We start from the raw sequence: 24,197 nt of genomic DNA, 5'->3' as shown, positions 1-24,197 counted from the left end.
ATCTTGGGGAATAAGCCTGAGTTCATCTTGGGGAATAAGCCTGAGTTAATCTTGGGGAATAAGCCTGAGTTAATCTTGGGGAATAAGCCTGAGTTAATCTTGGGGAATAAGCCTGAGTTAATCTTGGGGAATAAGCCTGAGTTAATCTTGGGGAATAAGCCTGAGTTAATCTTGGGGAATAAGCCTGAGTTCATCTTGGGGAATAAGCCTGAGTTCATCTTGGGGAATAAGCCTGAGTTCATCTGCCAAAATGAAGACAAAATGCTATGCAGTAATACATGGTATCACTTGTTATAGATAATTATTACACATAAATCATTGCCAAAAGCACAAGACATATATTATTAATGTATAGATCATATCAAATATCAAAACATTATTTTATTTTATTTAAACTACTTTAAACTTTATTTTATTTAAACTACTCCAAAGCAATTACAAGTGGCACAGGAACCACTGACTCACTGCATTATTCTATAGTATTATCAAGACACCTGACACCTGCTGTTAACTCTAACTACTTAGGATACCTGCTGTTAACTCTTAACTACTTAGGACAGCTCAAGAGGTGTCCTAAATATCTGCCGACTAGGTGGGACTAGAGACTTCATAAATAGCTTTAATTTATACCCATAAGTGTAAAATGTCTTTATTCTCAGCACTTATACGACCAATTTTCTCCTCTGAAGAATTGGCGATATGGACCCAGATCTCAACATATTGTTGTAAAAACATAGAATGTTTGTTTTACATAATGATAAAAAATGAATATTAGTAATGTAACCCACTGTAAAGACTGGGTTTAGTTGATTGTGCTGCACTGCGCGCATCCGCATCCTAGAACCGTCCGCGTCCCCGTACAGAACCGTCCGCGTCCCCGTACAGAACCGTCCGCGTCCCCGTACAGAACCGTCCGCGTCCCCGTACAGAACCGTCCGCGTCCCCGTACAGAACTGTCCGAGTCCCCGTACAGAACTGTCCGCGTCCCCGTTCGGTGTGGCGCCAAGCCGGTTATGCGCAGAGTGGACTGAGGTGATCTTGGGGAATAACGAAGGAGTTTGTTACAGTGTTGAAACACTGAATTTTACTGTTCAATTTGCTTTTTCTTTACGGTCAGGGACAGTATGAGTGTAGCCAGATCCTTTTCACTCTCTGTCCTTGTTTCAATTTGTGGTTCACCGGATTCATCATCATCAAGACGAGGGACAGACGAACGACCTGCTAGCTACTCTACCAGCAGCATCCTAGTTATCCTAGCCAGTCGGTACAGCTCGGTAAGCTAGCTAGCTACTCTACCAGCAGCATGCTGGTTACCATAGCTACCACTACATCATCACCGGCTGTCTACATTTAAAAAATAAAAATGTTTGTCTCTGTTGTGTTGAAGACCAATCAAGCAGGAGAGACCAGCCTCCCTGTTCCCAGCTGTGTGTCCATGAAGAGTGACTGGTCTATGAGGTAAGAAGAACTCATGTCCTCTAGTTAAACTTTAGATTTCTCCCCCAGGAAGACTTTTCTACTGAACAAAGGTAAGAAGAACTCATGGGTCCTGGTCAGTGGTTCTCCTTAGTTAAACAACACTGTCTCTAGTCATTTCTCCCCGTCCCATTTTCCCATTTATTGTTGTTGTTTTCATAATCCATAGGAACTGTCCTCATTTTGTACAGAACATTTCCATAGTCTTAAAACAATATTAAACAAACACAACATTCCCTCCCTGTGTGTGTGTGTGTGTGTGTGTGTTCCTGTGTGTGTGTGTGTGTGTGTGTGTGTGTGTGTGTGTGTGTGTGTGTGTGTGTGTGTGTGTGTGTGTGTGTGTGTGTGTGTGTGTGTGTGTGTGTGTGTGTGTGTGTGTGTGTGTACTCCCTGGACGAGGAGATGTAAAATCATGTTTTGTCCACAGAAACCAACAGGAGAGGTCAGAGATTCTCAGTTGTCAGTCTTCCCAGAGTCATCAAACAGACCTGGCCTCCATATTCAGTGTATGTGGTCCTGTTATGTACATTTGTTTTTGTTTACCTCAAGTTGATATGTCAGTCATTCATTAATGTGTTAATGATAAAGCATTTATTATCTTGCTTAACTTATTTACTTTATTTATTTCAGTTGCTTGAAGAGAAAATTATGACATTTGTGAAGAACGAGCTGAAGATGTTCAAGAGGATTCTTAGTCCAGAACTCCCAGAAGACTTTGAGAGTCAGAAGCAGGATAAGGAAGTGGTGGATGCTGAAGATGAGAAGCAGGAGAGCAGTGCCAGAGAGGGGCTCTGAAGATCACACTGCACATCCTGAGGAAAATGAACCAGAAGGAGCTTGCTGACACACTGGAGAAATGTAAGAGCTGTCTGCCTCATGTTGTATGCTGTTTTAGAACATTTAAAAGCTGTAGCTAAAGTACAGTTAAAGTAGCTGTGAGCGTACCAAGTAATTAGGCGTCACTCTAAAGCGGGAAGGTGGAATAAACGAGTCAGGAGTAGGTTTTTCTGATTGAACACAGTTCTCTATTGAGGGTATTTTGTCAACAAAAACATTAACATAATCAATGAAAAATCTTCCAAGGAAAAAACACACATCTTCTTCTCCAGATGAAACAAGAACACAATAGTATAATCTTTAAACTACAACAAACATAAATCACGGGTTTGTCACCATCTTCGTGGTTCATTCAGCACAGCTTCTCTCTCTCGGTGGCCATCTTCCAGAGATAGTTTCCCCTCTCTGCTGGTTCCATTCTCTCTTTTATAGGGGAAGGAGAGTATCTCATTAGTACCGTCAGCTGTGCTTAATTGACTCTGGTTACCTTGTCTCCCATGCTTTGTTGGGCTACTATCCATGAGCCCAGCCTGCCCTCTGGTGGTCCTTCCACATAGCTGTGTAACCCAATGATATTGTAGCATTAACACAACACCTAGTGACCTCATCAAGTAGCAGCAGGGATGTGTTGTGGTGATTAATTTACAGAGAGAGAGACAACATTAATAATACCAATAATAATATAATCAGTCACACCAGTCTGTAATGCATTATGAAAACATTTACACATTTATACAGTCAGTTAAGAGAATAAATTATTATAATGTAAAACTTTATAACAGTCCTACAATACTGTAGACATTAAAACAGATGTAATATTAATATCCTCTGTGTTATTTCTAGATTCAGATGATCTTGCTGTGATTTGCCAACGTGAACTCAAATCTAATCTAAAGAAGAAGTTTCAATGTGTATTTGAGGGGATCGCTAAACAAGGAAACCCAACACTTCTCAATAAGATCTACACAGAGCTCTACATCACAGAGGGTGGAACAGGAGAGGTCAATAATGAACATGAGCTGAGACAGATTGAGACAACAACCAGGAAACAAGCAAGACCAGAGACTCCAATCAAATGTAACGATATCTTCAAACCCTTAACTGGACAAGACAAACGTATCAGAACTGTACTGACAAAGGGAGTCGCTGGCATTGGAAAAACAGTCTCTGTGCAGAAGTTCATTCTGGACTGGGCTGAAGGAAAAGCAAATCAGGATGTCAAATTTGTATTTTCATTCCCTTTCCGGGAGCTGAATTTAATGAAAGATGACAAACACACTTTCATTGAACTTCTTAATCACTTCTCAATAGAAACCAAACAATCAGGAATCTCCATCTACAACAAGTACAAAGTTCTGTTCATCTTTGATGGTCTGGATGAGTGCCGACTGCCCCTAGACTTCCAGAAGAACAAGATCTGTTGGGACGTCACAGAGTCAACCTCAGTGGATGTTCTGCTGACAAATCTCATCAAGGGAAATCTGCTTCCCTCTGCTCTCCTCTGGATAACTACCCGACCTGCAGCAGCCAATAAGATCCCTTCATGGTGTGTTGACCAGGTGACAGAGGTACGAGGGTTCAATGACCCACAGAAGGAGGAGTACTTCAGGAAGAGATTCAGTGATGAGGACCTGGCCAACAGAATCATCTCACACATAAAGACATCAAGGAGTCTCCACATCATGTGCCACATTCCAGTCTTCTGTTGGATTTCTGCAACAGTCCTTGAACACATGCTGAAACATAAGAGAGAAGAGATGCCCAAGACTCTGACTGAGATGTACACACACCTTGTGGAGTTTCATACCAAACAGAAGAATGAAAAGTATCTTGGGAAAGAAGAGACAGGTCCACACTGGAATAAAGAGAGCATTCTGTCACTGGGAAAACTGGCTTTTCAACAGCTTGTGAAGGGCAATCTGATTTTCTATGAAGAAGACCTGAAAGAGGCTGGCATTGATGTCAATGAAGCCTCCGTGTACTCAGGATTGTGCACACAGCTCTTTAAAGAGGAATGTGGGCTGTACCAGGACAAGGTGTACTGCTTTGTTCATCTGAGCATTCAGGAGTTTCTGGCTGCTGTATATGTGTTCCTCTCATTCATCAACAACAATGAGAATCTAATGGACAAACTGCAAACAAAAGACGAGCCTGAAGTTGCTTTCTACAAGAGTGCTGTGGATAAAGCCTTACAAAGTGAGACAGGAAACCTGGACCTTTTCCTCCGCTTCCTTCTGGGCCTCTCATTGGAGTCCAATCAGAAACACTTACGAGGTCTACTGACAAAGACAAGAAGCAGCTCACAGAGCCATGAAGAAACAGTCGAGTACATCAAGGAGAAGATCGGGGAGGATCTCTCTCCAGAGAGGAGCATCAATCTGTTCCACTGTCTGAATGAACTGAATGACCATTCTCTAGTGGAGGAGATCCAAAGCTTCCTGAGATCAGGAAGTCACTCAGAACCCTACCTGTCACCTGCACAGTGGTCAGCTCTGGTCTTTGTGTTGCTGACTTCGAAAAGGATCTGGATGTGTTTGACCTGAAGAAATACTCCAGATCAGAGGAAGGTCTTCTGAGGCTCTTGCCAGTGGTCAAAGCCTCCAGAGCTGTTCTGTGAGTTAATAAAATGACATTTAAGAACTAATCATCAGGAAATATTCAGATTAGAGAAAATATGTATTATAACATGTATAATATATTATATTGATAAACGAAAAACATATTGAATAAATTCATTGATTTTCACATTAGTATAACAATATGACCATACAATTCTAGGAGACGGAAGATGAATCTATATGTTGTTTGAGAGAATAAACCAAATGCATCTGCCATTGTCCTTCTACACTACTGGTGTTAAATTAACAGTGTGTTTGTGAAGTCATGATGATCTCTTTGTCAGGCTGTCAGACTGTGGAGTCACAGAGGAAGGCTGTGCTTCTCTGGTCTCAGCTCTGGAGTCAAACCCCTCACACCTGAGAGAGCTGGATCTGAGTAACAATGACCTGAAGGATTCAGGAGTGAAGCTGCTCTCTGCTGGACTGGGGAATCCCCACTGTAAACTGGAGACTCTGAGGTCAGTATTATCAGATATGAAAGCACTTTATGTATGTAGTTCTCCCATTTGAAAAGTCGTAATTATTCGGTTATATTCACTTATAGTGTATTAAAGTAGTCATACGTTTAGTATTTGGTCCCATATTCCAAGCCTGCAGTGATTACATCAAGCTTGTGATTCTACTAACTTGTTGAATTAATTTGCACTTGGTTGTGTTTTGGATGTTTTCCTCATAGAAACTGAATGGTGAATAATGTCCTGTCATTTTGGAGTCACTTCACTTGTATTGTCAGTACGAATAGAAGATGTTTCTGAACACTTCTACATTCATGTGGCTGCTACCATGATTATGAATAATAATGAATGAGTCTTGAGTGATGATGAATGAGAAAGTTACAGAGGCACAAAGATCAGACCCCTCTGTTATTGGTAATGGTGAGAGGTTAGCATGTTTTGTTGTAGTCTCTGTTATTGGTAATGGTGAGAGGTTAGCATGTTTTGTTGTAGCCTCTGCTATTGGTAATGGTGAGAGGTTAGCATGTTTTGTTGTAGCCTCTGTTATTGGTAATGGTGAGAGGTTAGTATGTTTTGTAGTTGCCTCTGTTATTGGTAATGGTGAGAGGTTAGTATGTTTTGTTGTAGCCTCTGTTATTGGTAATGGTGAGAGGTTAGCATGTTTTGTTGTAGCCTCTGTTATTGGTAATGGTGAGAGGTTAGTATGTTTTGTTGTAGCCTCTGTTATTGGTAATGGTGAGAGGTTAGTATGTTTTGTTGTAGCCTCTGTTATTGGTAATGGTGAGAGGTTAGCATGTTTTGTTGTAGTCTCTGTTATTGGTAATGGTGAGAGGTTAGCATGTTTTGTTGTAGCCTCTGTTATTGGTAATGGTGAGAGGTTAACATGTTTTGTTGTAGTCTCTGTTATTGGTAATGGTGAGAGGTTAACATGTTTTGTAGTTGCCTCTGTTATTGGTAATGGTGAGAGGTTAGTATGTTTTGTTGTAGCCTCTGTTATTGGTAATGGTGAGAGGTTAGCATGTTTTGTAGTTGCCTCTGTTATTGGTAATGGTGAGAGGTTAGCATGTTTTGTAGTTGCCTCTGTTATTGGTAATGGTGAGAGGTTAGTATGTTTTGTTGTAGCCTCTGTTATTGGTAATGGTGAGAGGTTAGCATGTTTTGTTGTAGCCTCTGTTATTGGTAATGGTGAGAGGTTAGTATGTTTTGTTGTAGCCTCTGTTATTGGTAATGGTGAGAGGTTAGTATGTTTTGTTGTAGCCTCTGTTATTTGTAATGATGAGAGGTTAGTATGTTTTGTTGTAGTCTCTGTTATTGGTAATGGTGAGAGGTTAGTATGTTTTGTTGTAGCCTCTGTTATTGGTAATGGTGAGAGGTTAGTATGTTTTGTTGTAGCCTCTGTTATTGGTAATGGTGAGAGGTTAGTATGTTTTGTTGTAGCCTCTGTTATTGGTAATGGTGAGAGGTTAGTATGTTTTGTTGTAGCCTCTGTTATTTGTAATGATGAGAGGTTAGCATGTTTTGTTGTAGTCTCTGTTATTGGTAATGGTGAGAGGTTAGCATGTTTTGTTGTAGCCTCTGTTATTGGTAATGGTGAGAGGTTAACATGTTTTGTTGTAGTCTCTGTTATTGGTAATGGTGAGAGGTTAACATGTTTTGTAGTTGCCTCTGTTATTGGTAATGGTGAGAGGTTAGTATGTTTTGTTGTAGCCTCTGTTATTGGTAATGGTGAGAGGTTAGCATGTTTTGTAGTTGCCTCTGTTATTGGTAATGGTGAGAGGTTAGCATGTTTTGTAGTTGCCTCTGTTATTGGTAATGGTGAGAGGTTAGTATGTTTTGTTGTAGCCTCTGTTATTGGTAATGGTGAGAGGTTAGCATGTTTTGTTGTAGCCTCTGTTATTGGTAATGGTGAGAGGTTAGTATGTTTTGTTGTAGCCTCTGTTATTGGTAATGGTGAGAGGTTAGTATGTTTTGTTGTAGCCTCTGTTATTGGTAATGGTGAGAGGTTAGTATGTTTTGTTGTAGCCTCTGTTATTTGTAATGATGAGAGGTTAGCATGTTTTGTTGTAGCCTCTGTTATTGTTAGATTTCTTGTTAGATATTATTGCACGGTCGGAGCTAGAAGCACAAGCATTTCGCTACACTCACATTAACATCTGCTAACCATGTGTATGTGACCAATAACATTTGATTTGATTTGATCTCCACTTTAAAGTCATACATTTTCTTCTTCTTAAGTGGTTGATTGCTCCTAACTCATAGTAATCCCCACCCAGTTGACTACTTTAAAATGGTGGAAGCCCTCAATGGCAATGTCCATAAAGTTGTTTTTTTCAAAGTTGCCAAGCCTTTTTAAAATGTTAGCTTCACTGTCTAAATAGATATGATGTGGACTGTATACTCAATACAATTTAAATCTGATACCTCACTGTCTAAATAGATATGGTGTGGACTGTATACTCAATACAATCTAAATCTGATTCCTCACTGTTAAAATATATATGGTGTGGACTGTATACTCAATACAATCTAAATCTGATTCCTCACTGTCTAAATAGATATGGTGTGGACTGTATACTCAATACAATCTAAATCTGATACCTCACTGTCTAAATAGATATGGTGTGGACTGTATACTCAATACAATCTAAATCTGATTCCTCACTGTCTAAATAGATATGGTGTGGACTGTATACTCAATACAATCTAAATCTGATACCTCACTGTCTAAATAGATATGGTGTGGACTGTATACTCAATACAATCTAAATCTGATACCTCACTGTCTAAATAGATATGGTGTGGACTGTATACTCAATACAATCTAAATAATATCTGATACCTCACTGTCTAAATAGATATGGTGTGGACTGTATACTCAATACAATCTAAATCTGATACCTCACTGTCTAAATAGATATGGTGTAAACTGTATACTCAATGCAATCTAAATCTGATACCTCACTGTCTGTCTTTTGACTGATACTGCTTTTTAAACTGGTCTGGTCAGTCTACTATAATATTTGTACTATACATGTTTCTATCCTCAGGTGATGATTTGATCATTTGTCATTTGATGAATGATGATACATCAATTTACGAATAGATATGGAAGGTTCTATATGTTGAAAAAATATACTGCCACTATTTTCACCACCAAAGAATATCAGTGTGATTTTAATATGATTTGACTCTTTACAGGCTGTCAGGCTGTCTAGTCACAGAGGAAGGCTGTGCTTCTCTGGTCTCAGTTCTGGAGTCAAACCCCTCACACCTGAGAGAGCTGGACCTGAGTAACAATGACCTGAAGGATTCAGGAGTGAAGCTGCTCTCTGCTGGACTGGGGAATCCCCACTGTAAACTGGAGACTCTGAGGTCAGTATTCCTGTAGTTGGTCAACAAGTGATAACTGTTCACCAGATCCACATGTGTTTACCAGACACACATAGTCCACACCATATGTGTTTGGACAGTGAAGCTTACAGTTTAAATGTGGTGCTCTGCTCTAGCATTTAGGATTTGAGATATAATGTTTCATATTAGGTGACAGTACAGAATGTCACCTTTTATTTAATGGTATTTTCATACATATATATTTTACACGTTATAAATGAAAAACCTTTATGTATCTAGTTCTCCCATTTAACAAAGTCATAATATTTTGGATAAATTATTTTAGTCATAAGTTTAGTATTTAGTCCCATATTCCATGCCTGCAGTGATTACATCAAGCTTGTGATTCTACAAACTTATGAAATCCATTTGCAGTTTGTCTTGGTTGTGTTTTGGATGTTTTTCCTAATAGAAACTGAATGGTGAATAATGTCCTGTCATTTTGGAGTCACTTCACTTGTATTGTCAGCAAGAATAGAAGATGTTTCTGAACACTTCTACATTCATGTGGATGCTACTATGATGATGATGAATAATCAGGAATGAATCGTTAACTTCTTGCGTCGAGCCATCCCGGATCCGGTATCGTGACTACAGCCTCAAGCTCATTACCATAACTCAACGTTAACTATTCATGAAAATCGCAAATGAAATGAAATGAATCTATTTGCTCTCAAGCTTAGCCTTCTGTTAACAACACTGTCATCTCAGATTTTCTAAATAAGCTTCTCAACCATTGCAAAACAAGCATTTGTGTAACAGTATTGATAGCTAACGTAGCATTTAGCATAGCATTTAGCGTTAGCATTCAGCAGGCAACATTTTCACAAAAACCAGAAAAAGCATTCAAATAAAATCATTTACCTTTGAAGAACTTCGGATGTTTTCAATGAGGAGACTCTCTGATAGCAAATGTTCAGTTTTTCCTGAAAGATTATTTGGTTAGGACAAATTGCTCCGTTTTCTGCGTCACGTTTAGCTACGGAAAAAAACCTGTATCCAGGATTGTCTAAATCTATCCGCACGCTCATTAGCATAACACAACGTTAACTATTCATGAAAATCTCAAATTAAATGAAATTAATCTATTTGCTCTCAAGCTTAGCCTTTTGTTAACAACACTGTCATCTCAGATTTTCAAAATATGCTTTTGAACCATAGCTAAACAAGCATTTGTGTAACAGTATTAGTATTAGTATTAGCCTAGCATAGGATTATGCCTCTATTTCAGCATGCAACATTTTACACAAAAACCAGAAAATAATTCAAAGAAAATCATTTACCTTTGAAGAACTTCAGATGTTTTCAAGGAGGAGACTCTGTTAGATAGCAAATGTTCCGTTTTTACCAAAAATATTATTTGTGTCGACTAATCGCTCCGTTTTGTTCATCACGTTTGGTTAAGGAAAAATAAATAATAATAAGTCATTAAAACACGAACTTTCTTCCACATTAACTCCATAATATCGACAGAAACATGGCAAACCGATGTTTAGAATCAATCCTCAAGGTGATTTTCACATATCTATCGACGATAAAATCCATCGTGGCAGTTTACTTTCTCTTCTGAAGAACTGGAACGCGCATGGACCTACAGATTACGTACACAGGACACCAGGCGGGACACCAGGTAAATGTAGTCTCTTATGGTCAATCTTCCAATGATATGCCTACAAACACGTCACAGTGCTGCAGACACCTCGGGGAATAGACAGAAAGCGCAGGCTCATTCCTGGCGCATTCACAGCCATATAAGGAGACATTGTGTCACGGTTCATGAATCCACTGCCTCCCTCTCTCTTTCTCTTTCTCTCTCTCTCTCTCTCTCTCTCTCTCTCTCTCCCGTGTTTGTGTGGGCGTGGTTCCCAATCTCGGCCTGATTGTCTGCGCCAGCTGGAACCACTTATCTTCCCTTTATATGTTCTGTAACCAGTGTTTCTTGTTGTCAGATCGTTGTTACTTCCCTGAGGTTGTGTCGTGTGTCTGTGCTCTTCTCTCGCCGCCCTTGTGTGGATTATCTGCTGTGCTCCTTCCTACCCATCCGGACACACTCCCCTGGATTTCTCAGCACGCTATCATTGGAAGATGCGCCCTAGTCCCTGGGTCGGATTCCGTCTGAGTACAGTCTGTCTGTCCTGTTGCTGTTGTAAACTGTATTCATTAAACCATCGTTGCTTGCATCTTGCATCCGCCTCTGTATTGTCACACATTGGAACACAGCGCCTTCAGAATCTGGGGCATTTCCTGTATGAAACTTCATCTTGGTTTCGCCTGTTGCATTAGTTTTGGGGCACTCACAGATAATATCTTTGCAGTTTTGGAGACGTCAGAGTTTTGTATTTCCAAGGCTGTCAATTCCATGCATAGTCGTGCATTTTTTCGTGACAAAATATTGCGCTTAAAACGGGCACGTCTTTTTATCCAATAATGACACAGCGCCCCCATAGGTTGAAGAGGTTAATTTTATTTTTATTTTTTATTTCACCTTTATTTAACCAGGTAGGCAAGTTGAGAACAAGTTCTCATTTACAATTGCGGCCTGGCCAAGATAAAGCAAAGCAGTTCGACACATACAATGACACAGAGTTACACATGGAGTAAAACAAACATACAGTCAATAATAATAATAAGTCTATATACGATGTGAGCAAATGAGGTGATATAAGGGAGGTATAGGCAAAAAAAGGCCAAGGTGGCAAAGTAAAAACAATATAGCAAGTAAAACACTGGAATGGTTTTTGTAACTTCCGGGTTGGAGCGAGCGGTTGCATCGACACTTCGCTCCGCAGGTAGTATAACTTTTTCATTACATTTCATTACATTTCATTATAGCACAACGGTTTGATTTGTCTAAATCTTAGCAATTTCTTCTTAGCTAGCTACATAGCCGTCTTTGTATCAAAGATAATTGCGTAATTATCGTATTTCGCCGTCCTAACGTAGTCTTCACTAGCCAGCTAGCTAACATCCACTGATTAGCTGCACTGGAGAAACTATTACACTCAACTGAACGACTTGATTAGTGTAGTGTTAGCTAGCTACATAGCTGTCTTTGCTGTCTTCGTATCCAAGATAATTGTGTAGTTTAGAGTGTGTAGTCTTAGAGTGATTATCTTAATTTACCGAGGTTCACTAGCCAGCTATTTGTCGTCCTTAACGTAGGAGACTCTGCTAGCTAGCCAACAGCTAGCCAACATCTTCTGAATAGACTCAACAACCTGGTCGCATTCACAGGTAGTATCACATTTTCATTTTATTTCATTACAGTATAACGGTTTGATTTGTTTGATCGTAGCTAGCTACATAGCTAGCTACATAGCCGTCTTTGTATCAAAGATAATTGTGTAGTCTAGAGCGATTTTCTAGGTTAGCTAGCCAGCTACTGTCGTTCTTTTGACGCAACGTAACGTAACGTAAACAAGACTACTAGCTAGCCAGCTAGCCCCCGAATAGCAGCACTGTCGAAACTATTACACTCAACGGAACGACTTGATTAGTGTAGTGTCAACAACGCACCCACTGCCAGCTAGCTTACTTCAGCAGTACTGTATCATTTTAATCATTTTAGTCAATAAGATTCTTGCTACGTAAGCTTAACTTTCTGAACATTCGAGACGTGTAGTCCACTTGTCATTCCAATCTCCTTTGCATTAGCGTAGCCTCTTCTGTAGCCTGTCAACTATGTGTCTGTCTATCCCTGTTATCTCCTCTCTGCACAGACCATACAAACGCTCCACACCGCGTGGCCGCGGCCACCCTAATCTGGTGGTCCCAGCGCGCACGACCCACGTGGAGTTCCAGGTCTCCGGTAGCCTCTGGAACTGCCGATCTGCGGCCAACAAGGCAGAGTTCATCTCAGTCTATGCCTCCCTCCAGTCCCCCGACTTCTTGGCACTGACGGAAACATGGATCACCACAGACAAGACTGCTACTCCTACTGCTCTCTCTTCGTCCGCCCACGTGTTCTCGCACACCCCGAGAGCTTCTGGTCAGCGGGGTGGTGGCACCGGGATCCTCATCTCTCCCAAGTGGTCATTCTCTCTTTCTCCCCTTACCCATCTGTCTATCGCCTCCTTTGAATTCCATGCTGTCACAGTTACCAGCCCTTTCAAGCTTAACATCCTTATCATTTATCGCCCTCCAGGTTCCCTCGGAGAGTTCATCAATGAGCTTGATGCCTTGATAAGCTCCTTTCCTGAGGACGGCTCACCTCTCACAGTTCTGGGCGACTTTAACCTCCCCACGTCTACCTTTGACTCATTCCTCTCTGCCTCCTTCTTTCCACTCCTCTCCTCCTTTGACCTCACCCTCTCACCTTCTCCCCCTACTCACAAGGCAGGCAATACGCTCGACCTCATCTTTACTAGATGCTGTTCTTCCACTAACCTCATTGCAACTCCCCTCCAAGTCTCCGACCACTACCTTGTATCCTTTTCCCTCTCGCTCTCATCCAACACCTCCCACACTGCCCCTACTCGGATGGTATCGCGCCGTCCCAACCTTCGCTCTCTCTCCCCCGCTACTCTCTCCTCTTCCATCCTATCATCTCTTCCCTCTGCTCAAACCTTCTCCAACCTATCTTCTGATTCTGCCTCCTCAACCCTCCTCTCCTCCCTCTCTGCATCCTTTGACTCTCTATGTCCCCTATCCTCCAGGCCGGCTCGGTCCTCCCCTCCCGCTCCGTGGCTCGATGACTCACTGCGAGCTCACAAAACAGGGCTCCGTGCAGCCGAGCGGAAATGGAGGAAAACTCGCCTCCCTGCGGACCTGGCATCCTTTCACTCCCTCCTCTCTACATTTTCCTCCTCTGTCTCTGCTGCTAAAGCCACTTTCTACCACTCTAAATTCCAAGCATCTGCCTCTAACCCTAGGAAGCTCTTTGCCACCTTCTCCCCCCTCCTGAATCCCCCCCCCCCTCCCTCTCTGCAGATGACTTCGTCAACCATTTTGAAAAGAAGGTCGACGACATCCGATCCTCGTTTGCTAAGTCAAACGACACCGCTGGTTCTGCTCACACTGCCCTACCCTGTGCTCTGACCTCTTTCTCCCCTCTCTCTCCAGATGAAATCTCGCGTCTTGTGACGGCCGGCCGCCCAACAACCTGCCCGCTTGACCCTATCCCCTCCTCTCTTCTCCAGACCATTTCCGGAGACCTTCTTCCTTACCTCACCTCGCTCATCAACTCATCCCTGACCGCTGGCTACGTCCCTTCCGTCTTCAAGAGAGCGAGAGTTGCACCCCTTCTGAAAAAACCTACACTCGATCCCTCCGATGTCAACAATTACAGACCAGTATCCCTTCTTTCTTTTCTCTCCAAAACTCTTGAACGTGCCGTCCTTGGCCAGCTCTCCCGCTATCTCTCTCAGAATGACCTTCTTGATCCAAATCAGTCAGGTTTCAAGACTAGTCATTCAACTGAGACTGCTCTCCTCTGTATCACGGAGGCGCTCCGCACTGCTAAAGCTAACTCTCTCTCCTCTGCTCTCATCCTTCTAGATCTATCGGCTGCCTTCGATACTGTGAACCATCAGATCCTCCTCTCCACCCTCTCTGAGTTGGGCATCTCCGGCGCGGCCCACGCTTGGATTGCGTCCTACCTGACAGGTCGCTCCTACCAGGTGGCGTGGCGAGAATCTGTCTCCTCACCACGCGCTCTCACCACTGGTGTCCCCCAGGGCTCTGTTCTAGGCCCTCTCCTATTCTCGCTATACACCAAGTCACTTGGCTCTGTCATAACCTCACATGGTCTCTCCTATCATTGCTATGCAGACGACACACAATTAATCTTCTCCTTTCCCCCTTCTGATGACCAGGTGGAGAATCGCATCTCTGCATGTCTGGCAGACATATCAGTGTGGATGACGGATCACCACCTCAAGCTGAACCTCGGCAAGACGGAGCTGCTCTTCCTCCCGGGGAAGGACTGCCCGTTCCATGATCTCGCCATCACGGTTAACAACTCCATTGTGTCCTCCTCCCAGAGCGCTAAGAACCTTGGAGTGATCCTGGACAACACCCTGTCGTTCTCAACCAACATCAAGGCGGTGGCCCGTTCCTGTAGGTTCATGCTCTACAACATCCGCAGAGTACGACCCTACCTCACACAGGAAGCGGCGCAGGTCCTAATCCAGGCACTTGTCATCTCCCGTCTGGATTACTGCAACTCGCTGTTGGCTGGGCTCTCTGCCTGTGCCATTAAACCCCTTCAACTCATCCAGAATGCCGCAGCCCGTCTGGTGTTCAACCTTCCCAAGTTCTCTCACGTCACCCCGCTCCTCCGCTCTCTCCACTGGCTTCCAGTTGAAGCTCGCATCCGCTACAAGACCATGGTGCTTGCCTACGGAGCTGTGAGGGGAACGGCACCTCAGTACCTCCAGGCTCTGATCAGGCCCTACACCCAAACAAGGGCACTGCGTTCATCCACGTCTGGCCTGCTCGCCTCCCTACCACTGAGGAAGTACAGCTCCCGCTCAGCCCAGTCAAAACTTTTCGCTGCTCTTGCCCCCCAATGGTGGAACAAACTCCCTCACGACGCCAGGACAGCGGAGTCAATCACCACCTTCCGGAGACACCTGAAACCCCACCTCTTTAAGGAATACCTAGGATAGGATAAGTAATCCCTCTCACCCCCCCCCCTTTAAGATTTAGATGCACTATTGTAAAGTGACTGTTCCACTCGATGTCATAAGGTGAATGCATCAATTTGTAAGTCGCTCTGGATAAGAGCGTCTGCTAAATGACTTAAATGTAAATGTAAATGTAATGTAGATTTGCAATGGTAGAATGTGCAATGTTGAAATAAAAATAATGGGGTGCAAAGGAGCAAAATAAATAAATAGATGAAATACAGTAGGGAAAGTGGTAGTTGTTTGGGCTAAATTATAGGTGGGCTATGTACAGGTGCAGTAATCTTTGAGCTGCTCTGACAGTTGGTGCTTAAAGCTAGTGAGGGAGATAAGTGTTTCCGTGCTGCTGCTCCAGTTTCAACTGACCTGAGCCCTAGGACCATGCCCCAGGACTACCTGACATGATGACTCCTTGCTGACCCCAGTCCACCTGACCGTGCTGCTGCTCCAGTTTCAACTGTTCTGCCTTATTATTATTCGACCATGCTGGTCATTTATGAACATTTGAACATCTTGGCCATGTTCTGTTATAATCTCCACCTGGCACAGCCAGAAGAGGACTGGCCACCCCACATAGCCTGGTTCCGCTCTAGGTTTCTTCCTAGGTTTTGGCCTTTCTAGGGAGTTTTTCCTAGCCACCGTGCTTCTACACCTGCATTGCTTGCTGTTTGGGGTTTTAGGCTGGGTTTCTGTACAGCACTTTGAGATATCAGCTGATGTACGAAGGGCTATATAAATACATTTGATTTGATTTGATTTCCAGTTTCAGAGATGTTTGTAGTTCGTTCCAGTCATTGGCAGCAGAGAACTGGAAGGAGAGGCGGCCAAAGAAAGAATTGGTTTTGGGGGTGACTAGAGAGATATACCTGCTGGAGCGTGTGCTACAGGTGGGAGATGCTATGGTGACCAGCGAGCTGAGATAAGGGGGGACTTGACCTAGCAGGGTCTTGTAGATGACATGGAGCCAGTAGGTTTGGCGACGAGTATGAAGAGAGGGCCAGCCAACGAGAGCGTACAGGTCGCAATGGTGGGTAGTATATGGGGCTTTGGTGACAAAACGGATTGCACTGTGATAGACTGCATCCAATTTGTTGAGTAGGGTATTGGAGGCTATTTTGTAAATGACATCAGCAAAGTCGAGGATTGGTAGGATGGTCAGTTTTACAAGGGTATGTTTGGCAGCATGAGTGAAGGATGCTTTGTTGCGAAATAGGAAGCCAATTCTGGATTTAAGTTTAGATTGGAGATGTTTTATATGGGTCTGGAAGGAGAGTTTACAGTCTAACCAGACACCTAAGTATTTGTAGTTGTCCACATATTCTAAGTCAGAGCCGTCCAGAGTAGTGATGTTGGACAGGCGGGTAGGTGCAGGTAGCGATCGGTTGAAGTTAATCGGTGAATGATGATGAATGAGAAAGTTACAGAGGTACAAACATCATACCCCACCCGTTAATGGTGAGAGGTTAGCATGTTTTGTTGTAGCCTCTGTTATTGGTAATGGTGAGAGGTTAGCATGTTTTGTTGTAGCCTCTGTTATTGGTAATGGTGAGAGGTTAGCATGTTTTGTTGTAGCCTCTGTTATTGGTAATGGTGAGAGGTTAGCATGTTTTGTTGTAGTCTCTGTTATTGGTAATGGTGAGAGGTTAGCATGTTTTGTTGTAGCCTCTGTTATTGGCAATGGTGAGAGGTTAGCATGTTTTGTTGTAGCCTCTGTAACTTTCTCACTCATTATTATTCATGATTCTTTCATGATTTTTCTTAATCATGGCATCATCAGGATTAATTTATTATTGTTTAGAAACATGTTATCTACTCTCTTAGACAGAAAAGTACTCCACTCATCATCCACCATTTTATTATTGGGCAAAACACAACCAAAAACACAACCAAAACAAACTGCAAATGCAACCAACGAGTTCACGACAAAAAACTACATTTTTGACTACTACTACTTAATACACTATAAGTAAATTGGTCAGATTACTTTTGTCTAATGGGGAGACTGGAAACATAAAGTGTTTTAATTTTTAATAGTGAAACACTTGTCTTAAAATAACCTCAAATTAAAGGTGACATTATAAACTGTCACGTCATATGAAACATTTCATCTCAATTCCAAAATGTTGGATTATAGAGACACATTTAAAATGTTAGCTTCACTGTCAAAATAGATATGGTGTGGACTGTATACTCAATACAATCTAAATCTGATACCTCACTGTCTAAATAGATATGGTGTGGACTATATACTCAATACAATCTAAATCTGATACCTCACTGTCTAAATAGATATTTTGTGGACTGTATACTCAATACAATCTAAATCTGATACCTCACTGTCTGTCTTTTGACTGATACTGATTTTTAAGCTGGTCTGGTCAGTCTACTCAAATATTTGTTAATATGCATCTTTCTATCTACAAGCAATATTTGGAAAATGTGTCATTTCTAGGCTGTGCCTCTCTGGGTCAAACCCAACACGTTATTTGTGGACTGGTAACAGTGTAAGCAGGGAAAGCTAAGCGTAACATTTGAGTACAACCTGTCTGTAATTATATTTCTTCTGTGTTTCAGACTCACTGGCTGTAAACTCAGAAACACATCCTGTAAAGTGTTGGCCTCAGTTCTCCGTTCAAACCCCTCACACCTGAGAGCTGGAACTGAGTAACAATGACCTGAAGGATTCAGGAGTGAAGCTGCTCTCTGCTGGACTGGGGAATCCCCACTGTAAACTGGAGACTCTGAGGTCAGTATTCCTGTAGTTGGTCAACAAGTGATAACTGTTCACCAGATCCACATGTGTTTACCAGACACACATAGTCCACACCATATGTGTTTGGACAGTGAAACTTATAGTTTTAAATGTGGTGCTTTGCTCCAGCATTTTGGATTTGAGATACAATGTTTCATATTAGGTGACAGTACAGAATGTCACCTTTTATTTGAGGTTAATGGTGAGAGGTTAGCATGTTTTGTTGTAGCCTCTGTTATTGGTAATGGTGAGAGGTTAGCATGTTTTGTTGTAGTCTCTGTTATTGGTAATGGTGAGAGGTTAGCATGTTTTGTTGTAGCCTCTGTTATTGGTAATGGTGAGAGGTTAGCATGTTTTGTTGTAGTCTCTGTTATTGGTAATGGTGAGAGGTTAGCATGTTTTGTTGTAGCCTCAGTTATTGGTAATGGTGAGAGGTTAGCATGTTTTGTTGTATCCTCTGTTATTGGTAATGGTGAGAGGTTAGCATGTTTTGTTGTAGTCTCTGTTATTGGTAATGGTGAGAGATTAGTATGTTTTGTTGTAGCCTCTGTTATTGGTAATGGTGAGAGGTTAGCATGTGTTGTTGTTGTCTCTGTTATTGGTAATGGTGAGAGGTTAGCATGTTTTGTTGTAGTCTTTTTTATGATGATACACGATATTACGAATAGATATGGAAGGTTTCAGGACACTGATATATCTGAATATGTTGAAAAAATATAGTATAGGATGTCATAAGGTGAATGCACCAATTTGTAAGTCGCTCTGAATAAGAGCGTCTGCTAAATGACTTAAATGTAATGTACATGTAAATATATCTGCCACTATTTTCACCACCAAAGAATATCAGTGTGATTTTAAAATGATTTGACTCTTTGCAGGCTGTCAGGCTGTCTAGTCACAGAGGAAGGCTGTGCTTCTCTGGTCTCAGCTCTGAGGTCAAACCCCTCACACCTGAGAGAGCTGGACCTGAGCTACAATCACCCAGGAGACTCAGGAGTCAGACTGCTCTCTGCTGGACTGGAGGATCCACACTGCAGACTGGAGAAACTCAAGTATGTAGAGGGTTTATGTCAAAGTTCATATCAGACATGTTGGACTTATCAGGCTGGTTAAGACAAACATTCTGACCACCACTTGGACAAAGTTATATGCTGACTGTGTGTGTGTGTGTGTGTGTGTTGTGTGTGTGTGTGTGTGTGTGTGTGTGTGAGTTCAGGTGTATCCCTCAATGACTGTCTGTTCTTCTGCTTACCGCTACAGTGTGGAACATGGTGGAGAGAACAGAATGAAACCTGGACTTAGAAAATGTGAGTGTTGACTGCTGTGAAGAATATGACTAAGAATAAGTCTTAATTCAAGTTAAGTCAAAGTCAAAGACCACCTTCATTACTGACTTGGTCATATTAAATATCAGCTGTAGTTCTACAGAAGCAGAAATCAGGGACACCAAAGTTACATTTAACATTACATTACATTTAAGTCATTTAGCAGACGCTCTTATCCAGAGCGACTTACAAATTGGTGCATTCACCTTATGACATCCAGTGGAACAGTCACTTTACAATAGTGCATCTAAATCTTAAAGGGGGGTGAGAGGGATTACTTATCCTATCCTAGGTATTCCTTAAAGAGGTGGGGTTTCAGGTGTCTCCGGAAGGTGGTGATTGACTCCGCTGTCCTGGCGTCGTGAGGGAGTTTGTTCCACTATTGGGGGGCCAGAGCAGCGAACAGTTTTGACTGGGCTGAGCGGGAGCTGTACTTCCTCAGTGGTAGGGAGGCGAGCAGGCCAGAGGTGGATGAACGCAGTGCCCTTGTTTGGGTGTAGGGCCTGATCAGAGCCTGGAGGTACTGAGGTGCCGTTCCCCTCACAGCTCCGTAGGCAAGCACCATGGTCTTGTAGCGGATGCGAGCTTCAACTGGAAGCCAGTGGAGAGAACGGAGGAGCGGGGTGACGTGAGAGAACTTGAGAAGGTTGAACACCAGACGGGCTGCGGCGTTCTGGATGAGTTGAAGGGGTTTAATGGCACAGGCAGGGAGCCCAGCCAACAGCGAGTTGCAGTAATCCAGACGGGAGATGACAAGTGCCTGGATTAGGACCTCCTCCGCTTCCTGTGTGAGGCAGGGTCGTACTCTGCGGATGTTGTAGAGCATGAACCTACAGGAACGGGCCACCGCCTTGATGTTGGTTGAGAACGACAGGATGTTGTATAGGATCATGCCAAGGTTCTTAGCGCTCTGGGAGGAGGACACAATGGAGTTGTCAACCGTGATGGCGAGATCATGGAACGGGCAGTCCTTCCCCGGGAGGAAGAGCAGCTCCGTCTTGCCGAGGTTCAGCTTGAAGTGGTGATCCGTCATCCACACTGATATGTATGCCAGACATGCAGAGATGCGATTCGCCACCTGGTCATCAGAAGGGGGAAAGGAGAAGATTAATTGTGTGTCATCTGCATAGCAATGATAGGAGAGACCATGTGAGGTTATGACAGAGCCAAGTGACTTGCTGTATAGCGAGAATAGGAGAGGGCCTAGAACAGAGCCCTGGGGACACCAGTGGTGAGAGCGCGTGGTGAGGAGACAGATTCTCGCCACGCCACCTGGTAGGAGCGACCTGTCAGGTAGGATGCAATCATAGCGTGGGCCGCGCCGGAGATGCCCAACTCGGAGAGGGTGGAGAGGAGGATCTGATGGTTCACAGTATCGAAGGCAGCCGATAGATCTAGAAGGATGAGAGCAGAGGAGAGAGAGTTAGCTTTAGCAGTGCGGAGCGCCTCCGTGATACAGAGGAGAGCAGTCTCAGTTGAATGACTAGTCTTGAAACCTGACTGATTTGGATCAAGAAGGTCATTCAGAGAGAGATAGCGGGAGAGCTGGCCAAGGACGGCACGTTCAAGAGTTTTGGAGAGAAAAGAAAGAAGGGATACTGGTCTGTAATTGTTGACATCGGAGGGATCGAGTGTAGGTTTTTTCAGAAGGGGTGCAACTCTCGCTCTCTTGAAGACGGAAGGGACGTAGCCAGCGGTCAGGGATGAGTTGATGAGCGAGGTGAGGTAAGGGAGAAGGTCTCCGGAAATGGTCTGGAGAAGAGAGGAGGGGATAGGGTCAAGCGGGCAGGTTGTTGGGCGGCCGGCCGTCACAAGACGCAAGATTTCATCTGGAGAGAGAGGGGAGAAAGAGGTCAGAGCACAGGGTAGGGCAGTGTGAGCAGAACCAGCGGTGTCGTTTGACTTAGCAAACGAGGATCGGATGTCGTCGACCTTCTTTTCAAAATGGTTGACGAAGTCATCTGCAGAGAGGGAGGAGGGGGGAGGGGGAGGAGGATTCAGGAGGGAGGAGAAGGTGGCAAAGAGCTTCCAAGGGTTAGAGGCAGTTGCTTGGAATTTAGAGTGGTAGAAAGTGGCATTAGCAGCAGAGACAGAGGAGGAAAATGTAGAGAGGAGGGAGTGAAAGGATGCCAGGTCCGCAGGGATGCGAGTTTTCCTCCATTTCCGATCGGCTGCCCGGAGCCCTGTTCTGTGAGCTCGCAATGAGTCGTCGAGCCACGGAGCGGGAGGGGAGGACCGAGCCGGCCTGGAGGATAGGGGACATAGAGAGTCAAAGGATGCAGAGAGGGAGGAGAGGAGGGTTGAGGAGGCAGAATCAGTTGGAGAAGGTTTGAGCGGAGGGAAGAGATGATAGGATGGAAGAGGACAGAGTAGCGGGGGAGAGAGAGAGCGAAGGTTGGGACGGCGCGATACCATCCGAGTAGGGGCAGTGTGGGAGGTGTTGGATGAGAGCGAGAGGGAAAAGGATACAAGGTATTACAAAGATGTTTACAAAGATGTTGTGTGTGTGTGTGTGTGTGTGTGTGTGTGTGTGTGTGTGTGTGTGTGTGTGTGTGTGTGTGTGTGTGTGTGTGTGTGTGTGTGTGTGTGTGTGTGTGTGTGTGTGTAATTAATGTGAATAAGTGTGTTTTATATTACCATACAGTATAATATATGATCATTCAACAAGTCTCAAGTTAAATTAACTTCTCCTTTTGATACCTAGAAACATCTACATTAAATGAATTAGTGAAAAGTGAGTTAACATTCTAATGTGAATGATGATGATTTCTAATATTGTGTCTGGTTTCATCCATCAGATGTCTGTGATCTCACACTGGACCTAAACACAGTAAACAGACGCCTCTCTCTGTCTGAGAAGAACAGAAAGGTGACATGTAGGAGAGAGGAGCAGCCGTATCCTGATCACCCAGAGAGATTTGAGGGCTATAGACAGGTGCTTTGTAGAGAGGGTCTGACTGGGCGCTGTTACTGGGAGGCAGAGTGGAGTGGGATAATGGGGGCTGGTACAGGAGTGACATATAAAGGAATCAGCAGGAGAGGAAGGGGTCTTGATTGTTGTCTTGGATACAATGACAAGTCCTGGAGTCTGATCTGCTCTGACAACAGTTACATTGCCTGGCACAATAATAATGACACTACCATAGACGTCCCCTCCTCCAGCTCCCACAGAGTTGGAGTGTATCTGGATTGGCCAGCCGGCACTCTGTCCTTCTATAGAGCCTCCTCTGACACACTGACCCACCTGATCACATTCACCTCCACATTCACTGAGCCCCTCTATCCAGGGTTTAGGGTTTATGTTGACTCCTCAGTGTCCCTGTAAATAATAACCTGACACACACACTGGACACACACACACACACACACATTGAACATACATACACACACTCACATTGCGCACACACACACACACACACACTGGACTCACACACACACACACACACACATTGAACATACATACACACACACACATTAACATACATACACGCACTCACTTTGCACACACACACACACACACTGGACTCACACACACACACACACACACACACACACACACACACACACACACACTGGACTCACACACACACACACACACAAATATGGTTGGAATGACTAATTATGCATACATTCCAATCAGAACTGACTAGTCCAAATGCTATAATGTACTGTACATGTGAGTTTTCTCTCTTGCTCTCTTTCCCAATTGTATATAATGTAGTCAGGAGTTAGTAACAATGAAGGTCTGTTCCTTAGTTCATTCAGTTGTACAAATCTCCAGGTGGTGGGAACGGGCCATCTCCAGATGTTTGGGAATGATGATTTATGCTGATTGGCCTTGACTTCGTGCTGATAACGCGAAGGCTCGAGAGCTAGAGGGGCCCTCTGTTTGTGAAATGGAACGTTTGGAAAACGCTGACGTCATTTTCAGTTTATAACCTGTGGAAATGTGTGTAAGCATTCAGTACTCTCTGGAATTAAACGCTCTTTACCTGGCTTTTAAGACTGGTCTCGATCTACTTCCTGCATAATTCATGAACTTACAATTCATTAATGAATTAGAAATGAGTGCGAATTGGTTTTGGCAATTAAAGCATAAAGGAATTTAGAATTCCTCTATCAATTTGGTCCTTCGAGCCGGATCTAAATAACTCTCACTGTGCCTGAAGATAGTACGCTGGAAAACGTGCACGGACTAGTTTTTTGACTCATTTTACTAAAGACCTGACCTCTGAATTGAGGTTAAAATTGAAACAGACCTGCGTATTATCACAGAGGACAGAGAGGGTGACTTGATTCAAATGAACAATGTTTTCCCAGCCGGCAGCAGGTAAAGTAGCCTTTATTCTCGAATTTGGGAGGGATTATTTAGGATATTTATTGATTAAAAGTATATGAAGGAGTTGAATTTGATCAATAATAGGTGCTTGAATATTCTGAACAAATAAAATGGGTTTCTACCTGGGGTTTTAACCAAAATCGATAGGAAGGAAGCAGGTCTGAAATTGACCTGAGGTAAGGTGCGCTACCACCAAATAAACTAGAGCTTAATACGGCCTGGTTTTGCAAGCCAAGGATTATTAAGGAGTGATATAGTACGCATTGGAGGAATTAGGACACTTGTTCCGTACAAATAGGATGGCCAATAATTCAATAAACATACCTAAATAAAGTTTTTACCTAATAGTCTAACTGTATATGGGAAGCTGGCTGTGGAA

At 43.3% G+C, this 24,197-nt stretch overlaps 1 protein-coding gene and 1 long non-coding RNA gene across 4 annotated transcripts; both read left to right on the top strand.

The window, feature by feature from the left end:
* Window positions 1–1,901: 1,901 nt before the first annotated feature.
* On the top strand, window positions 1,902–23,476 carry LOC127926979 (NLR family CARD domain-containing protein 3-like). Its single transcript, XM_052512604.1, is given in 9 exon segments — window positions 1,902–1,982; window positions 2,107–2,334; window positions 3,157–4,827; window positions 4,830–4,926; window positions 5,216–5,389; window positions 8,585–8,758; window positions 19,033–19,206; window positions 19,415–19,461; window positions 22,278–23,476. Coding segments are annotated over 8 exon segments (2,901 nt in total). The 5' UTR covers window positions 1,902–1,982; window positions 2,107–2,297; the 3' UTR covers window positions 22,805–23,476.
* LOC127926980 (uncharacterized) lies at window positions 5,987–7,527 on the top strand. Of its 3 annotated transcripts, XR_008125765.1 has the most exons (4): window positions 5,987–6,173; window positions 6,579–6,623; window positions 6,714–6,848; window positions 7,299–7,527. It is a non-coding gene; the product is annotated as an uncharacterized LOC127926980 (long non-coding RNA). The 3 variants fall into 3 exon arrangements; XR_008125766.1 differs by lacking the exon at window positions 6,579–6,623; XR_008125764.1 differs by lacking the exon at window positions 5,987–6,173 and having other exon boundaries at window positions 6,495–6,623.
* Window positions 23,477–24,197: the final 721 nt, after the last annotated feature.

The sequence above is a fragment of the Oncorhynchus keta genome, unplaced genomic scaffold (assembly GCF_023373465.1).
Source record: "Oncorhynchus keta strain PuntledgeMale-10-30-2019 unplaced genomic scaffold, Oket_V2 Un_contig_8780_pilon_pilon, whole genome shotgun sequence".
In the NCBI taxonomy this organism is placed as follows: domain Eukaryota; kingdom Metazoa; phylum Chordata; class Actinopteri; order Salmoniformes; family Salmonidae; genus Oncorhynchus; species Oncorhynchus keta.
The sequence above is the reverse complement of the archived record's forward strand: the minus strand, read 5'-3'. Positions and strand labels throughout refer to the sequence as shown.